The following is a 19347-nucleotide window of genomic DNA, read 5'->3' on the forward strand; positions in this document are numbered from 1 at the left end:
CTGCGATTGTGGCCCCTGGTATCTGCAGGGGCTATAATTGAGCAGAGTAGCTATTCAGGACTGGAGTGTGACTGTGCTTGAAGTGCTCATGCCATTTGTTGGAAGACCACTTTTCCAAACTGACAAACTATTAAAATCATTCATTTAATTTACCAATACCTGGGAATCTAATGATGGTTTTGCGAGTGTTTCTCAGATGTTAAGGTGCATACAAATCACCTGGGACCCTTGTTAAAATGCAGATTCTGATTCGGCAGTTCCGGGATGAGTCCTGAGAGTCTGCATTTCCAACAAGCTCCCAGATGATGCTGACGCTGCTGTTCTGGGGATCACATCTTGAGCAGCGAGGATCTACCACTTCTCTTCATCTTTTGACAGTGTTGATGCTCCATCCTGAAAGGGAGCTTCAAAGCTTTAAGACATAAAGACGAAGGATTCAGAGCCGAGTTCACTGACTTTGTCCCACCGGGATCTAAATCTTTCTGTTTGAAGGGAACAAGAGAAAAACCTTTTTAAAATCAGAACTAGAGGGAAATTACCATAAGATCCTTCTCAGGGTATATGACCTACAAGCTTGGGTTAGTGAGCTTTGTTCAAACAGTAATTTTATTCTTGTTTTTTTAAGTGCAGACAGACATGTTTATAAACAGTTTGTGTAGCAAGAAAAATATGAATTCTGATCCTGACAAAGTAGGGGTTTTTTTTAAGTCTGTACTTTCAGAGACCTTTATAGAGCATGATCTGGCAGTTGGTGATTTTCCTGTTTGGGACATATGCCCCACACACTAGAAAAGGTCACCAAGGCAATTTTTGCTGGTCGAAGTGCTCATCTCAGAAAAGTTGGCAGGTTCTCATGAGAGAGTCCTCAGCGGCCCAGGAGATGGGCGGGTCAGAGAGAGCTGTGAGGTGCCTGACTGCAGCCCGGAGGTCATGTCTTCCAGCTGCACAGCCCTGGGCGAGGCGGAAGGAGAAGGGTGAGGAGTCTCACCACTTGGCTACCACTTGGCTGTCTTGCCCGACACCATCCATTTGTTTCTGGTAAACAGGGCTGTGAGGCAGAGGTGCACCAGCTGACACTTGCCTCCATGTTTCCCGTAGTGGACCAGGAGCATCATTTCCAAGACAAATATTTATTTTATCGATTTCTGGATGACGAGCACGAGGATGCCCCTTTGCCCACTGAAGAGGAGAAGAAGGAGTGTGATGAGGAGCTCCAGGACACCATGCTGCTGCTGTCGCAGATGGGCCCCGACGCCCACATGAGAATGATCCTCCGCAAACCGTGAGTAAGAGCGCGTCGCCCACCCCCTGCAGGTCACCGGGGCCACCAGGTGCGCAGGCAGGCACGCATGCCTGGGCAGAGGGAAGCGAGGCTGATTTCAAAAGTCCTGGCCTTACCCAGGGCCAAAGGAGAGACTCTGAAGGGGTGACACAGCAGTGTTTGTCTCTTTTTATTTTATTTTTGAGCCAGATCACTCCATTTCCCTTTTGAATGAGTTACATCTGTAGAGATTTTCAGTGATTGGCTCAGGATGTCAAAGCTGAGTCCACGTATGAATTGACCTTTGGTCAATGACAAACAGAAACTGCTCTGTTTCTGTGCCAGTCTACAGCAATCTCTTTCTTCCTAATGCAATAGGACAGAGGTCGTCAGAGCCATAGACCTCAGGCCCATGCTTGTATGCATTCATTCATTCATTCAGCACGTCCTCTCACCCCATTCTGAGGCTTCTGCTCTTTGGCTTAAAGACACGTTCTTAAGAGAACACCACTGCTCCATTAACGCTTCAAGGCCTCCATCCTGCCAGTAAGGCACGCTCTCCCTTCCGTCTCAGCTGAAACTCCCCTTACCTTCTGCAGCAGCCATCAGCTGAAGTTGAGGACTCTGAAGTGTTTAATCGGATCCATTCAGAAAGAACGTATTGAGCCCCTCTTCCATTTGGGGGGCTCTATTTGCCATAGGGTGTGCAAAGAAGCCTATGCCATGGTTCCAATCTCAGGGAAATCTTTTCAATAGAGATGACTTGGCACTTGGTTCTGAAACCTCCACACACAGGCTTATGTTTTTCTGCTGAACATGAAATTGCCCTCCACCCTGTAACCAGTGCCAGCCAGCTGTGCATGTCGACTCTGAGTCACTGGCTTGGCCGACCTCCATTAATAGCGGGTCTCGACAAGAGTGTTAAACTTTACATGTCTTCTGTGGCCACTGGGCACTCTTCAAGAGTGAGGTGTCCCTCAGGCTAGCTTCCCCAACATCTGCCCCTCAAACCGGCTCGCAGTAGCCTCTCTGAGTGCACTTTATTTTCTTTCCCCAGGATTCTTCCCCTTTCACTGCCCTTACTCAGTGCTACAAAAGGCTTTTCAACATATATCATTTTTTGTCACACCATGTCCCCTTTGTCAAAACTTTCTCTTGGGTCTAAATGATCCACACTGGTATTTCAAAGGCCTTCCCTCATCCCAGTTGGCACCATCATCCTTAACTCTAGAATCATGGTTTTCAGCTCTTTTAGCTTCAAAACCTTTTCTTCAAACAAAAATTTTACTGGAAAATCCAAAATATCAAATAGAAAAGCCAAAGCTTCACTGACCTAATCACGAGTAGGGTCCAAGAAAGCTGCCCAGCCAATTTATGCTGTGCCTGCCCTGAAGGATCGTAGAGGTAGGTGGCTGGGGGGACACAAGAGAATCCCCAGGGCTTGGGGAACTCAGACGAACACCACCATTCTAAACCACGCTTTCTTTCCTGTCAACTGCTTCCCCTCTCTCTTCCCCACACCCCTTTGACTCATTGTCCATTGTTTGTGCTTTCTCATCATTTCCTGGATCCATCTCCTTTTGCTGTTCCTGCTGCCACTTTCCTTCAAGCCAACACCATGCAGTGGTTCTGAATCAGAGGTGGAACAGCCTCCTAAGGGGCATGCAGAAATGTGTGAGGATGTTTTGGTTGTCACAGTGCATTAGGGGCCACACTGCTGGCATTCACTGGGCAGTGGCTAGGACCAAGGGATGCTAAACACACCCCAGTATCTAGAACTCTACAAAATAAGGAGCTGTCCTGAAAATAATGCCCTTGCTGAGAAACATTGCTGTAAACTATGAGTTTCTTAAAGGCAAAGACATATCTCATTTTACTTCATTCATTCATTCATTTAACCAATATTTATCGAACACCTGTTTTCTTCTAGAGACTATGTTGGTTGCTAAGGCTGCAACATTCAACAAGAGGGTTGCACCTCCTTCCTGGAGCTTTCTTTCTAGTGCAGGAGACAGACCTTAAACAACTAGTTATGCAAGCAATTATTTAATCACAGCTGCGTGACATGCTACAAAGGAAAATGCAGTGTATGTTAATAGAATTTAACATGGAGAGGGGAATTTAACCTGGTGTGGAAGTTAGAAAAGGCCACATCCCTAGCTCTGCATTACACCAAGTAGACTATCAGTAAACCTTTGCTGAGTGAATGAATGAAAAAATGAATTTATAGCCCCAGCTAACGTTCCCTCAGCTCTTAGTTGCCTCAAGGAGGCAGAAATGCCATTCAATTCACAAATATTTTTGAGCATCTGTCGAAGAGGTTTAAGAAAAAGTAATAAAATGGTTCCTGCCTTTGGGAAGTTTATAATCCAATGGGAGAGGCACTCCCAAATTAGATTCATATGCAACAAACATTTATTGAGTACCTGCTATGTGCTAGGCACCATGCTAGGAACATTCATACTGATTGTTTAATTCACCCTCACAAGAGCCTGAGAGCTGGTTTCATGAGTCACCCTTAGAAATGGGATTCTGTGCTTGTACTTCTTTTTCCTTCTGTATAGCATTGACTTGCATTATCCTTGGCAGCCCAAGGATTCTTCATAGAAAATTACGTTCCAAAGACTGGACTTTTCCAGCCTGTCACTGGCTGTTAAAATACAGGTTTCACCAGTATCCCAACATATATCGTTTTGGGTGCCCTTGGGATTTTCCCATCTTCCCAGGTTTTATGAAACTGCAAACATTGGAATTGGGCTGGCAGTTCTTCTTTTGACTTGGTAGTCTTAGATTTTCTTTCTTTTGGAATGATAGCCCCCAAGAGATGAGAAAGTGAAAAACAAGAAATCTAGTTTTATGAGACAGACTTTCAAACTCTACACATACACACCATTTTTTTGATGTGACAGTAACCTTTGGAGCTTCTACTTTATTTTATTTAAATGACAAGAGAAAAAGCTTAGTTGATCAAGAATTGCCAGTATCACTGCTGTCCTTGAAGAGAGCAGCTGAGCACTTTGCTCCCAGAAACCTGAGGTCATGTTCAAAGGCCCTGGAAACGTTGACTTTTTACTGCCCAAACTGCCAAGTCATTAAGAAACATGGAGGCCTGAGATGCATTGGCTCCATATCGACCAGAGCAGGTCCCCCCAATTTTTTAACTCAGCACAGCTGCATTTTATAATAGTCACCACTGCCAGAGAGGTTGCAGAACTCTGATAATTACTGGGAAAGAAATAACACAATATTCTTTGATGAGAAGATTACTTTGAGAATTTGATTGTATAATGAAGATGTTGCTTTGAAAGGTACTTCCTATTGTTCTGGATCTGAGACTCGCTAGCAAAAAAAAAAAGTGTCACTTGTTTTGACAGGCTACTTAGAAAAATTCTCTGTTTATTACATTAACTGCGGCATTTTAACTGTCAAACTATGAAAGAATGTTCTGTAGTTTAAAAAACAGAATAGAGCTTCAGGGGAAATTTTTTGGCACACTCTTGTTGCTATTGGTATTGAAAAAAAAACATACATTCTGAATGTGAAATTAGCTTTTTATGTGGTGGCAGGCAGAGTGACTCACAATGCCCATCCCGGTTTTGCAGGTGCAGACCTGGATGGCATTTGGGGGCAAGTGCTATAGAACAGTGACAGTTTGACGGCACTGTTGTCGCAGCTCCCAGACAGGGCCATCAAACCTAAAATGAGCTCTCGGAGCTTATTGTTTTGATTTTGCTTTGTTTATAAGTCTAAAAACAAGGGGTTACCCTACAGCAAATAGATACAGGGGAGACCCTTACCAGTGGAAACGTGCGTTCTGGCTGCCTCTGAGCAGGCACTTTGGATAGGGGCCATGGGCAAAGAGATGTGGAGTGACCAGGTAAGCAGAATATTATAAACTAGAGGCCAGCTGGATAAAAAGAGGCTCCAAGGAGACAAAGAAGGCTCTTGCCATACAATCTTCCCAACCTCTTCTTCCAAGTAAAATGAGACATAATGTTACACTGTTTAGATTTGTCTATTGGAGACCAGCTTCAAGGTGGGAGGGAAATGAAGTAGATGCTGTTTCCCAAATATAATTCTAGATGGCTCTGCTCTCAAATTCCCTAAAAGCCTAGAAGCTTAGGTAGTTGAGAAAAAGATAAGTCAGTTGGGCCTAAGCAGAAGAAAAAAATATATATAACATAAGAAAGTTGTTGGCAGGTTCTGGAGTCTTCCAAATGAGTCGGAAACTCAGAAATTTGAGGTCATTTATTTCATGTCATAAATTAATATTTTCTAACATATACTATGAGGCATAAGGTTGAAAGGAAACAATTTAAGATAATCAAGTGACATGAGAAAATACCCAGGGGGCAGGGGTGAGCATTGTTTATCAGTCAATTGGCTGCTTTGACAGCCCCCACCTGCTGTTCCACACACTTGCTCTAGAGGGCACTTGAGGGGCTGTGTATTTTCTCTTAATTAGCAGAGCCTGTTTTAATAGGGTCATCTTCTGTCCAAGTTGTTTTCGAGGGTGTGAAATTTGAAATGCTGATAATTATAGGGAAATTTGCTTCCTCAAGGGAACCCAGATTAACAAGCCTAAAATCTGTGGTGCCTAGTGTTTTGATTTCTGTTGAGATATGTCAAGAGAATGTTCAGAGTTATGAAGTCCATCCTCTAAATGCAAATCAGATGAAAAGAGAAGACAGAGCCTAATCTTTATGAAATAAGAAATTCACTGTGAATCTTTGCCTTCACCGCATAACAAACTGGGCCTTTGTTTTTCCTGGAAAGATTGCTGGGCCCTAAATGAAAGCTTGTAGAATTTACCAGAAAAAAATGATTGCATTAAGTGGGCCATTTCTTGGGTTTGGATTTGCCTCGCCCCTATAACAGCAATTTACCGCTTCTCCCTCATGTTTACAGGCTCAAGAAACCAACCATTGGGTTGCTGCCATTCTGATGCAGATACAGGAGAGGGGAAGATGGATGTAGTTGCCCATTTACAGTTTAGGGTTGATTACAGGATTACCTCAAGATTTTAATGACTCTTTAATGTTAAAGTCAGTCTGTTCATTGTAGAAAATTTGGAAACTACTGAAAAGAGTTAAAGAAGAATAAATAACACCTGTAATCACATCTCCCAGAGATGATTATTGTTAACATTTTGGTGCCTGGCCCTCTGGTTATTTTTCAATTCCTAACCTTTACACTTAATAATATACTGTGACATTCTCCCTTAACCTTAAATATTCTTTAATGGTGGGATTTTTATGAGATACATAGTAGTCTCTCCTCTGAATGTTCCTTAATACATTCAGTTTGTCATTGATGGATGTTTAGGTTGATTCTCAAGCCCTTTCTTCTTAACAGCATCAAAAAATAATAGTTTAGTGTTCTTCTTCCCAAAACAAAGAACTCCTAGCCTGGCAGGGGTGCAGGGGTGGAGGTGGGACCAGAAAGATGTCACGAAAGTTCCAGCAGGGAACCATAAGTTGTTTGACACTGAAGGCGTGCCCGGCGCAGGAGTGCTAGTAAATGTGGCTGGAGAGTTGGGCCGAGGTCAGATTGAAGGGAGGCTGCTATGCCCTCTCAGTACTTTGGATGTTATTTTTTAGCCGTTTGGGGCACCACTGACGAGTTTTAAAGGGAGGTGTGGTATGGTCAGCTTTGCGGTAGGTAGTTTCTCTGCTATTTGTGGATAATGGGTTGGAAGGGCCAAGACTAAAGACAGAATGCCAGATATTGAGTTTTATGAGATTAAAATTAACTATATTTTGAGAATTTCATGACAGCATTTGAGATACCTGCATTTGACCCCAGAGTCTGCAAAATAAAGTGCAAGTAATACTGAGCACAAGAGTCCTGGATTCTAGTCTTACCAGTTTACCCATAAGTCACTCAACATTTCCAGATTACAGATCTCTTAAGCTATAAAATGAGTTTGATAAAACCTGCTTATCCTCTCCCTACTTCACAAGGAATTGTAAATGGAAAAACAAATGCAATTGTATTTAATCATAGCCAACATTTATTGAGCACACATGTGCTGAGCGCTGTGCTCAACAATTTGTCTAATTTAATTCTTTCAACAGAACTATGAGGTAGTTATTAATATCATCTCCACTTTGTGTATTAGGAAACAGGCTTAGGTTAAGTCACTTGCCTGTATTTATCCCGAAAGTGGTGGACCAAGGATTTGGTCCAGGCCTGTCTGACTCTGGCTCTTGCGTTCGTTACTGTGGTCTACCACCTGCCCCGGGCCAAAATGACTCAAAGTGGCCTCCTGGGCTTATTCTTTGAGCATTGGTGAGGAAAGACATCATGGGGGACCAGCCCCGTGGCATAATGGTTAAGTTTGGCGTGCTCTGCTTTGGTGGCCCAGGTTCACAGGTTCAGATCCTGAGCGTGGACCTACACCACTCGTCAGCCATAGCAACCCACATATAAAGTAGAGAAAGATTGGCACAGATGTTAGCTCAGGGCCAATCTTCTTCAAGCAAAAAAAGAAGAGGAAGATTGGCAACAGATGTTAGCTTAGGGCAAATCTTCCTCAGCAAAAAAAAAAAAAAAAAGTCATGGAAATCTGATTTTAAAATAATTATTACAGACTAATCTCATCTCATTCAATTATTACCATATAGACCTGAAAGGAGTACAAGTGTACGTACCATCTACCGTAAAAAAAAAATTCTCATCAACCCATTAGCCAGAATTACAAACAATACTTAGTAACTAATATATGACTCACACTATATAGTCTATATAGTGACCTTGTATCATCACCTCTTTGAACCTCAAAATAATTCTGTGAACAGAGTAGGACTTATGTTATCATCCACAATTTACAGATGAAGAAATTCAGCTCAGGAGATGTCGAATGTCTTCCTTAGCATCACGCAGTATATGTGGCTGAACCAGGAACTTAGCCCAAGTCGGCTCACTCAAAATCCAATTTCATTCATTGTTTTTTCCATGGATAATCTTCTTTCCTCTGTACTAGATTGCTTCAACGTCATCCTCTCTAGTGGATTTACTGAACAAGCAGTGAAATCCAAAGAAATACGGATAAGCCATCTGTCCCTGATTAATTAAGAATTAATTTTTGCAGGGAAAAAGTAATAATGCATCCACGTAGCACCTTTTCAGAAAGTGTTTGCGTTTTCTATCTGACATCTAGGCCTCATACACAAAGGCAGGTAGCTATACTATCTGATTCCATCCAAATTATTTGTTTTTCTCAACTTGCTACTTAGGTGTTTTAAAAGAAAACATTTATAGTTGCACCTTTTAAAAGGTTTAATGACAAACTTCTCGTGTGTCCTCGTAGTAAACACTTTTGCTAGAAGAATGTCGGGCATATTCAGTTTCTAAACAGGAAAACATTGTCCTAAAAACACTTCACACTCAGAGACCCTGAATTATCAAATCCTTATCTCATATCCTAATGGAGATGACTTCATTTCTCACAAATATTCATAAACCTTTGCCCTTTACTGCAGTTGTAAACTGTATTCATGTATAACATCACAAAGAAGGAAAGAATCCACGTATGTACAGGCTTTGCTGTCACAACCAGAAAATGCCTAATTGCATCTGATCAACTTAAAATGTCCTTTTCTGGGTTAAAGATAAGGTGAAGGGTTGGTGGTATGGCAGGGAGGTGAGCAGACAGAGCTTGGCAGGACCCTTTAAATATCAGGTCACCAGGCTCCTGGAATGTCTCTAACACTTAAGATCTAACTCTTAGGAAGCAAGGGTCCTGGGAGGTAAAGAAAAGAAAGAAACATGTTTTGCTGGTTTGTTGGACCAGCAGGTGGGAAACCACACCAAATTTTCCTTTCAGGGAAGTGGAAGAGGTGAGACTCAAGAAGGTCTTCAGAATGTTGGGAAATGGTCCACGTTTGAGAAATGACTTGCAGGCAGGAGAACCGGGGGGTTGAGGTGGAGTGTTGCCACAAAACTAAAGCATTCCCACTCCCCAGAAAAAAATAAGAAAGCATTTCCTTTATTTTGAAGCTTGACCATGGCTTACGTAGGTATTTATAATGCTGACTTTTCTGGATATTTTCCCCATGCACCAGGGAATAGGTCTACTAGGCGACGGATCTAGAACTGGGTTATTTGCTTTCTCACCTGCCTATTCTACCACTGGCCATGCCAATGTGGCACTTGGTGCCTGGACGAATCCCTCATTTTATCCACGTTCCAATAACTGAGGAGCTCCATTTCTGACCTTGGTAAATTCCTTGATAAAACTGTATTTACCAGCAGCTTCCAATATCACCTGAGCCCTCCCATCCTTTAATGTATAAACTGCCTTTCCATCCATCCCCGTTTATTATCTTGTCTGTAACTAGACATTGCTGCCAGAATGCATCCCCTGCGGAAACTAGGCCTTTCCACAGCAGGATCCCACAAATCCACATCAATGTGGCACCACGCAGATTTGTAGAGAAGCAAGGATGCCTAATATCTCTCCCTGTGACATCTGGAGAAGGACAAGTAAAGACCAGGTACACTCACCGGCTGCCACTCAGAGCAGCCGGAGAGTCAATTCACTTCCCCAGCCTCGTAGGTTCCTCTGTGAGGGTGCATGGGAGTTCCGTCCTCCTGCTCGGGCTTGGTGTTTGTTCCCTTGACTCTTGAAAGCCAAATTGCCTTCAGTCCTTGGGACCCTTTCATTACTGTTTGAACAGGCTGGGGGCTGATTTGCAGGATCTCATCTCCGTTTTTTCCCTGTCACCCCCGTAAAGACCAAAGCCTGAAAAGTGCTTAATGCCACTGTTTGCTACAAGAAACCCACTTTTAAAATGCAACTTTGTTCAGTGATTGTGGTGGGGAAGGCTCGTTGTGGATGTGGTCGGGCGCTCTTTGGGGTGGGGCGGTGGATCAAGAGGAGAACTTCTGTCTGATGCGAGAGTAGAGAGGTGAGTCCTTTCTGAGACACTAGATGGCACAGCAGCTCTGAGCTGGTGGCTTCAGGAGAGGCTGGGCTTGTTCTGTCATTGCTGCCACAGGCACGAAATCCGCCTGGGGTGGGAGAGGGGCTCACATTTTGATTCACTTCAGTGGGCACAGGTCGGCCACACTGACTTTTGCTCCATCTGGCCTCCTCCCTGGCATTTCCCTCCACTTTCAATCCTAATGACATGTTGAGGCCCCAGGGGAATAGGGAGTTTGCTCATGGCAAACCTCTCATGAATGCTTTTGTTGCTTTGCTAACTGTGAATCTACTCATTTTTTAAAGTAAGTTCCTCCACACCTTGCAGTCCTGACTTCTCTCAGCTCATTAAAACATTTCCTGTAAACAGGACCCAGAAGTTTGTTGCCACCTGGGTGGATGGCCCAAGGAGAGTGGCCTGCCCTGTGATTACCTTGACCACTTTAGGCCACAGGGTTGTTTTTTTGTCTTTTTTGCCTTTTGTTTTGAATGTTATGTAAGACTCAGAGACTAAAGTGTTTCTCGGCTTTGTTCCGTTCTGTTTCAAATGGCTGCCGTGGGCTTCTCCACGGCATCCCACGAGCCCCTATTTAAGTCTTTATTTCTCCATATTGGCTATTGATGAATGGAGGACCAGGGGGTAGAATAAGCCTCCGCGTGGGTCTTTAGGCAGGTGTGATCGTCCACACCCCCAGCAAAGCTGCCCCTGAACGCAGGGGGGCCATGTTTCCTGATAGGCTTTGCTTTATGAAGGCACCCCCCCTTCCTCCCACTAGTTGCCAAACTAAGAAGGATTTCCCAGGAATGGAGCCCTTCTGGGTAGTTCCCTCCAGGGACAGCTGTCACTCCTTTTCCTCCTCTGTGTCTGGCAGGAGGGCCCAGGACCTTCACATACTCTGTTCTGCTTCCTTCTCAGGCTCCTCCCTGGGATTTGCCTTAGAGAGCAGGTCTCAAGTTTTAGCCTGGCAGTAAACTCTGCCACGCTCAGTGTGGGCGTGGGAGAGGGGGCCTGCTGCCCGCTGACCTGAGTGGAGCAGTCTTTTGCGGACCCACTCTGACCCTCTCCTGCCCTTGTCTTATCAGCAGTGCTGTCTTCCTCCTGTGGTGGTTTTCTTCTGTGAGTGTGGAGCTGTGGCTGCCTCCAGCCATTTCTCAGACATTCTCTTCCTATTTGCTTCCTATCATCCAAGAAATTCCTAAAACTCTCTGGTCTCCTGATAGTACTATTTTATGGTTTGGCGTGGTGGTGTTGCTTGTTTTCAGTGCTGTTTTGGGTGTTAAGGTATCTTTCCTATCAGACCTTTAGCATGGTAGACAAAGACCTGGCCCAGAAAGGGCCCAGCCCAACAGGTGGTGCTTGCTCATCCATGGTCACCTCCATCCAGGCCCCCTGCTGATCTTGACTTAGTTAGAATGAGGAACTTCGGCTGGTCTAAGATGGTAATTTCTTAAAATGCATGAATAAATCTATAACCCTACAGAAAATGTATCTTTTCTATCATTTTATGGGATGTGGAATAAGAGGTGAGGTCCAACATTTTCATCCTGTCTCCTCCTTCCATTAACAGTGTGCCATGACACAAATGTGTGCTGTGTCTAAAGTGAGTCATGGGCACCTGGTCTTACTTGACCTTCAGTGGGAAGGATAACAGAACATAAGCCCTATTTCCCTCAGGCCACAAAGCCAAAACTGGTCCGTGGTACTGCTGCCATCTCCTTTGGGCAGATCCTGAATTCAGCATGAATTCTGAGAACTCATGCATTCATTCATCCGATGAGCCATATTGAACTCCCATCCTGATGATAATGCCATCCTGCATTTGTGCCATATTTCTAATGTGTCAATGCTTTGGGTATATTAACTGATTTGATGGTTACAAAAATCCTATTTATTATTCCCATTTTTACAGGTGTAGAAACAAGGCCTTAGACCAATTGGGTACCTAGGAAGTTCATGATTTAGATCTCAAATCCAGTTTCTGCTTCCAATCCATTGCCCTTTGCACTACCAGATGCTGCTTCTCTTGAGAAGAGCAGTCCAGAGTTATGGATATTTAAGGAAATAACTTGCTTCACAGTATGTTGTAATTACCACAGCAGTAGGCCCATGTACCATGGAATAATAAAAGTTTGAGAACCAGTTTTACCTAGGAGAGGTGACACATGAGCTGGGCTTGAAGCGGGGAAAGAAATCCTAGGCAAAGAGAAGGGCATGTGAAAAGTCTTGGAGGCATGACAAAGCATAACATGTTTGAGGAATGGAGAGATGTCTGGTGTGGCTGGAGCAGAGAACAGAGTCATGAGGGAAGGTGTGAAGAAAGGGCAGATAGATGAGTCTGGAAAAGTCAATTGAGATCTGCTTTAAAAGAGCCTTGTGTGATTTTGAGGGAGCACTTCTGGACAGATTGAGCTTGTGGTACTTGTGGGTTGTCTAGGAAGAGAAGGCCAGGAAGCTATGGGAGCTCAGGAAAGAGATCTGTTTGGAGATAAGGATTTAGGTCTCGGCATTATATAGATGAAAGTTGGGGATTTTCCCAGGGAGAGAAGGTGGAACAAAATGGGAACAGAGCTGAAGGCAGAGCCTTGGAGCACAGCACAATTCAAGAAGTGAACAAAAGAAAAACCAACCAAAAAAGACACTGAGAAGAAATGGTTAGGACAGCAGGAAGAGGGCCTAGAGGGGGCGGCATGGGGAGAAGAGAGCTTCAAGCAGTGCTCAATAGTGTGGGGCAGCGGGAAGTTGATTAGGTTTCAAAAACAGCTTGAATGCTGCCATCTTTACCTCTCTTCTCCCACACTTTAGTGCAGGTCCTGAGACTAACTATCATGGCTCAAAGGACAGCCTTGAACCACTAGGTCAAATTTTTAATATGGTGCATTAAGGATCCCATAGAGTTCTTCATCATACGTTTTAGCTCTTGGATGAAATATAATCATTTTTAATATGATGGGATTTGTAGATTCTAAAGTAAACACTTTTTTTTAATTTGTAAGAATTGATAAGTTTGGATTTCAATTGATGTTATGTAAACACTCCCCCTAAACTCATAGAGATCTGCTCCCAAAATTCCAACTTTGAATCTGTCAAGATTTGAGAGCTAAACTCTCACCCTTTCTTTTCCCAGCTGAGTTTTTCTCCTCCCTCCATAACAGCCCACCCTGTGAAGGTGAGAATGAGACTTCGCAACTGTTTTCTCTTTTAACCAAGCTTCTAGGAGGGTCCATGCTATTTGCAGCTGATGTCAAGTAGCAAGAACAGCAGGGCTGCTCCTTGTGCTGAAGAGTCGTAATCCTATTACGCCTACCTTGAGACTTTCACATTCGCTGCCTCTATAGTCATAGATGGACTGAGGTGACTCAATTGACTTTTAAATCCCCAAGGGTCCTAGTTTCAAAATTCCCATGTCTAAGTCAAGTAGTAGATTAGGCCCCTTGCCAGGAAGGCCTGGCTCCTTCAGAGCCCCTATGGCCATAGCTCTTTCTTCACTGTCTTTGTGGGTCCCATACTTTCTGAGTTCCACCAGTAAGCGCTAAATTGGGGCACAGTTGTGTCCTTCATTGGTGATCCTTGGCAGGAGGTGAGCCTGGCTGGCATCGACCTGGGTCATGGATTTAGTACCTGTCTCTGCACAGTCAGGATTAGGAAATATATCCTCCGTTGACGCTGTAAGAGAAGGATATCATATTCTTTTGTTTGTGTTAAAGCTGTCCTTGAGAAGGTAATGTGTAAGATGTGCAAAGAGTTTCTTTCCTCCAATTAGCCTCCATTTGGTCTGTCATCTCTCCCATATTATAATATGGTTTCAAAATTATTTAATCCAATTAACTATTCTAGAATATGTACAATTCAGTTTGATTGCTCAAAGTACTTATCTAATAATTGACTAAGTTTCAGCTGTAATTTGCTGGATCAAATGTCATACTTTATTTGTAAGTTTGGTTTTCTTATTCAAGAGTTTGAATTCTGAATATCACTTTACTGGATTTTTTTTTTCACTTACACAAATAAATGTGCAGATACCTTCACAGTTGCTGCTTTCTTTAGCTCTCACATCTCTCTCAGGAAGGTATTGTCCCCGGTTTACAGATGAGACTGGGGCTCTGATGTCACATGGCTGGTTAGTGGTTGCACTGAGGTTAAAACTTGATTTGGAGACTCTAAATCAAGTGCTGTGTTCAGTACACCAACACTCCCCGCCTTTATTTGACCAAGGAACACTTTTTAAAATGTAATGGAATTAAAGATGGAACACCATCAGTAGCTGATTGAGGTTTAAATGTTCATTATACAGTAACATTGAATAATACCATGAATTGTTGAAATTGTAGGATGAAATAGATCAAAGGTTATGTGAGAGGTAACAGTCACGCCTGCAGCAGTTGGCTGGGGTATATGCTTCCTGTCCGTCAGTGGGAAGATTGACTTCCTAGCACTCTCAGAATTAATAACCAGTTTGTTTTTTTTTTTTTTAAAGATTTTATTTATTTATTTTTCCCCCAAAGCCCTGGTAGATAGTTGTATGTCGTAGTTGCACATCCATTCTAGTTGCTGTATGTGGGACGCGGCCTCAGCATGGCCGGAGAAGCGGTGTGTCGGTGTGTGCCCGGGATCCGAACCCGGGCCGCCAGCAGCGGAGCGCGCACACTTAACCACTAAGCCACGGGGCCGGCCCATAACCCGTTTGTTTTTAAGTTTCAAAAACATATTCGGGTTCTTTCTGTTGCAGAGAGCCAATAGAAAATCCAGATTCCTGACCAATCGTATCTATTATCATTGATGTATAAGTAAACACTGTTAGTGATTCCAGAATAATTACAGACATGAAAGGTGATTAGGGATCCACTCAGTCCTCCCACGCCAAAATGCCCATAACACCTCACACCCCACCTTGAAAGGCACATAGTTGGATACTAGTTTTATGGTAAATTATAGGAAAAAACTTTACATAGTACACTGATTAACATCGCATGGAACAGTGGTTGTTCATGGAACAGAGTTTGGGCAATATGAATGTATACCTCCCTTCTTTCCCTCTCTTACTAATCCCAGGCACTTATTTGCCTTCAGCTCATCTCATGCCCTCAGCTCCTCAGGGATAGGTAAGAAAATGTTGAGTCTATACACGTCCTTTATTTGAATCCTCTGGTAGAAGGATATTACATAACCCAAAACAATAGTGACAGCAGCATAATCATTCTCTTAGGCTAAGATATCACACAGGATCCCAAGGAATTTGGATCAATCATCCAGTTATGAAACCAATTATTCCTAGTGGTGTTAAAAGACAAGTTTTGTCGTTATTGATTAAGGTGGTAATGAAAAGTAATTTTTTAGAGCAATCACCTACAAAGTGAGGGATAAGTTAGCCAGCTACAATGTGAGCAGAGATGTTCTTCCCTCAGATTGGAAGGCAAGGGGACTGTGTGCACATCTGATTGCTTCCGTGTCCTTCCATCGAGGAACACGTTCATGTCAAAAATCCCTTTGGGGATTCTAATGGCATAATCTCTCCCTCTGCCAGTATCTTTTTATAAGAATTTCTCCTAGGAAATCCCTGAACTGACTGACCCCTGAACCCATTTCTATATTTCAAGCTTTAGTGGTGACTTTTTTCTCATTATTTTCTTATTACTTTTTTCTTTATAGACCTGGCCAGAGGACTGTGGATGACTTAGAAATTATCTATGAAGAGCTCCTTCACATTAAAGCCTTATCCCACCTTTCTACCACAGTAAGTTGTCTCTTATTGAGCATGGTCGGGGGACTTTGAGTTAAATGCGCTGTTAGGACTGGAGGAGGGTATTCTGGTATGTTGGGTGGGGGGAGAAAGAATGCCTGAGTTCTACCTCGTAAGTCACCCCTACTCTTTCTCATGAGATGCTAAGGAAGTTATACCCGAGAACAATCACCAAAAGGGGATCAAGCATTATCACATTATTAGTAGTTGCCCATGTGCCCTAAACCCCAGTGCAGTATGATGTGAGTAGGTTTGTAACACGGGCTTCATCCTTCCAAATCTGAGTCTTGGAACCTAAACACTTAGACAAGAGAGCCAGGCCTTAAGAGGGGCTCTGAGACCCCTCCATGAAATATAGAGCCAGAGGGAGGAAGGAGGGAAATCAAGATGACCTGTCCTGGCCCAAGGGGGTGGCTTTGCCCAAGTTTGCTGCCCTATTGAGAAAGAAAGCGGAAAGTTCAAGAGAGCATTAGTTCAGATATGTTAGCGTACAGTAGCAGTACCTGCTAGTGAAAAATGGCCCAGTGGCCATATCTGACTCTGAACTTTTACCTGATTAAGGTATTTAGGAACCTTGGACAGAAATTTGGCCTCTGATTAGGGACAGAAATGCCTCCTGCCATAGGAGGAACATAGGAACATGATTTCCAGGCAACATGAGTCTCCTATATGCTAATAGTTCAATAATAATAATAAGTTTCAGCATTCACAGATTATATACTGTGTTTGCAGATTATATACAGTAGTCCCCCATTATCCACAGGGAATATGTTCCAAGACCCCCAGTGGATGCCTGAAACCTCAGATAGTTCCAAACCCTATATATACTATGTTTTTTCCTATACATATATACTTAAAGTTTAATTTATAAATTAGACACAGTAAGAGATTAACAATAACTAACAATAAAATAGAATAATTATAGCAATATACTGTAATAAAAGTTACTGTAAGTCTTAGCAACCTCAGTATATGATTTTTTTTTTTCTTTCCTTATTAAGTCAAGAACTTTCACCTTTTCACTTAAAAGAAGCATTTTACAGCTTCTCTTTGGCATATCCGAATTGCCAGCATCACTACTCTTGCCCTTTGGGGCCATTATTAAGTAAAATAAAGGTTGCTTGAACACAAGCACTGTGATACCACAACAGTCTATCTGATAATCCAGACGGCTACTGAGTGATTAATGGGCGGGTAGCGTATACAGTGCGGATACGCTGGACAAAGGGATGATTCACGTTCCAGGAGAGACAGCGCGAGATTTCATCATGCTGCTCAGAATGGCGTGCAGTTTAGAACTTATGAATTGTTTATTTCTGGAATTTTCCATTTAATATTTTCAGACCACAGTGGACCAGATAACTAAAACCCCAGAGAAGGGGGTACTACTGTACTGCGGCCCCTCAGCAATATCTACACGCCTAATTTGTGTTCATTCCCAGCTCACTAGGTGATGTTATGCTGTCACACGATGGCAGTGCCTGCGCCGCCTGCTCTGGGGGGTAGAGTTCAGGTCTCTGCCGAGAGCAGTGAGGCATTTGCCACAACCCCAAGCAGAAGGACTCCGAACCATTCACCTCTCAACCCAGACACAGCTGCCTTCACATTCCTCTCCACCTGCACTACTGGGGGTCCCGAAGCTTGCTCACCTACATGGAGTATCCAGGGGTCTGGTCCAGCCCGGACTCCCCTTCCACCCACTACTGCCTTTGTCATCCCCACTCCCCGTGGTGGGATAGGTCTGGTGCCCGGGAGCCTCACCTGGGGAGCTCCTACATATGTCGGGGCCAGCAGCTGAGGCTCCATGAGCTCATGTCATAGAGGGAAGTGAGGAAAGACTCTTTTTCCCACCTGTGCTCCAGGTCCTCAGCATGCCTATGTTCTGACTTCCCAGTCTTGGTGGAATTGGGAGGATTATGGGTAGTCTCACCTTCTACCTCAAACCCCAGGGACCCAGGCACTGTGGAAATTCTCAGGTTATTTGGTTCTTAGGGAGATAGAGCCATAATTTGGGACCATTATTTGGAATTTTATAAAAATTTAGCTATCTAGGAATATAAATCTGCCCCTACATTTAAGCTTAATCATTCAACTTCAAGGTTGAATGATGCCAACATTTGCAGTGGTGCGTTATGTGTGATGCAAGGAAGGGCCTCTAATAGCAACAGAGTCGTATGATATTGTAGATGCTCTCACCTTCTCACCCAAGGTAAAAGATAGGCAGAGAAATTGCTAGTTCATACGTGTGAAGCCATGTTTTGGACGGTCGGTAGGGAGATTGTCTTGTATGAATTAGCTTATAAAATAGCTTTTGTAAAAGCTTTAAGAATATAGTGGCAAATCTAGTGAAAGTGGTTCTAGATGAGAGTAGCAGCAAGTGAGGTGGGAGATGGCTGTGTGGGAAGAAGGGTACAGTTAGCACTGTTCAGAAGGGGAACAAGCCCCTTTCCCCCACCCCCAAATCTGGCCTTTCCACATTCTTTCTTTTTCTTCTAGGTGAAACGGGAGTTAGCAGGTGTTCTAATTTTTGAGTCTCATGCCAAAGGAGGAACCGTGTGTAAGTGAAAGCTGTAATTGAACATTGTGCCTGGCTAGACCCTCGCGAACATGTGCCGCGGGAGCCTGACTGCAGATGCTCCCCTTTCTTGGGCCCAGGTCTGACTTGGCAGGACATTACGTGGCACTTTTGCTTTTCTCAACCTGTGATTATTCCCAGCACGTGTCTGTTATTCTGCAGCACGTGGTTTTCTGGTACCAGCATGGCAGTGGTTGCCAGCCTGAGTTGCCTCTTGCTCCCTACCCTGCTGGCTCAAGGCAGTCTTCAAAGAGTGTGGGATAAAGTCTCTGCTCTCCAGGCAGAACCCTAGGCAAGACATTTCACGGTGACCTCACTTCAGTTTGTGGCTTTAGAGGAACTAATCTGTCTCTTGAGGTTGCTAGTTAGAATGATAAACTATCCTGCTTTCTTTCTCTTCTCTCTATCCACTATCAGCTCCAACCCAGAGAGAATGTCTTTGCCCCAAATACTTATGCAGTATTAATATATAGTATCTCTCCAGAATCCTGGTTGTAGTTTAGTTCTATGATCTTATTTGGAAGCAAGAAATGAACATTTGATATTAATAAACATGAACAAAATTATTTAGACTGGCATTTCCCATTCGTCCTACAAAATTTTTCTTGAAAAACATGGTTAGTGGTCTACTCAGCTCAGGAAATGCCACCTTCCCTAATCTCTCTTGAAGAATCATAAGATGCATCAGCTTGCTAAGATTCTCAGAAGTTCTGCAAGAAAGAAAAATGTTCACTCCGTTTAAACCAACACTTCCTAAACCTAGTGAAACACAGAATACTTTTTTAATGGACACCTGTTAACTTTTCCAGAGACGTTCTCTGGAAAATCTTGCTCTTTCTTCAGGCTG

The 19347-nt window shown here is 43.4% G+C and overlaps 1 protein-coding gene across 8 annotated transcripts in view; it reads left to right on the forward strand.

Annotated features, from left to right (window-relative positions):
- RAPGEF4 (Rap guanine nucleotide exchange factor 4) overlaps window positions 1–19347 on the forward strand; it is a 298329-nt gene that overhangs the window by 216978 nt on the left and 62004 nt on the right. For all 8 annotated transcript variants that reach the window (XM_058549262.1, XM_058549268.1, XM_058549260.1 and 5 more), the window contains 3 exons: window positions 1099–1282; window positions 15835–15919; window positions 18422–18482. In XM_058549262.1, the coding sequence (XP_058405245.1) occupies window positions 1099–1282; window positions 15835–15919; window positions 18422–18482 (330 nt within the window). The remainder of the gene's footprint in view (window positions 1–1098; window positions 1283–15834; window positions 15920–18421; window positions 18483–19347) is intronic.

The sequence above is a fragment of the Diceros bicornis genome, chromosome 10 (assembly GCF_020826845.1).
Source record: "Diceros bicornis minor isolate mBicDic1 chromosome 10, mDicBic1.mat.cur, whole genome shotgun sequence".
In the NCBI taxonomy this organism is placed as follows: domain Eukaryota; kingdom Metazoa; phylum Chordata; class Mammalia; order Perissodactyla; family Rhinocerotidae; genus Diceros; species Diceros bicornis.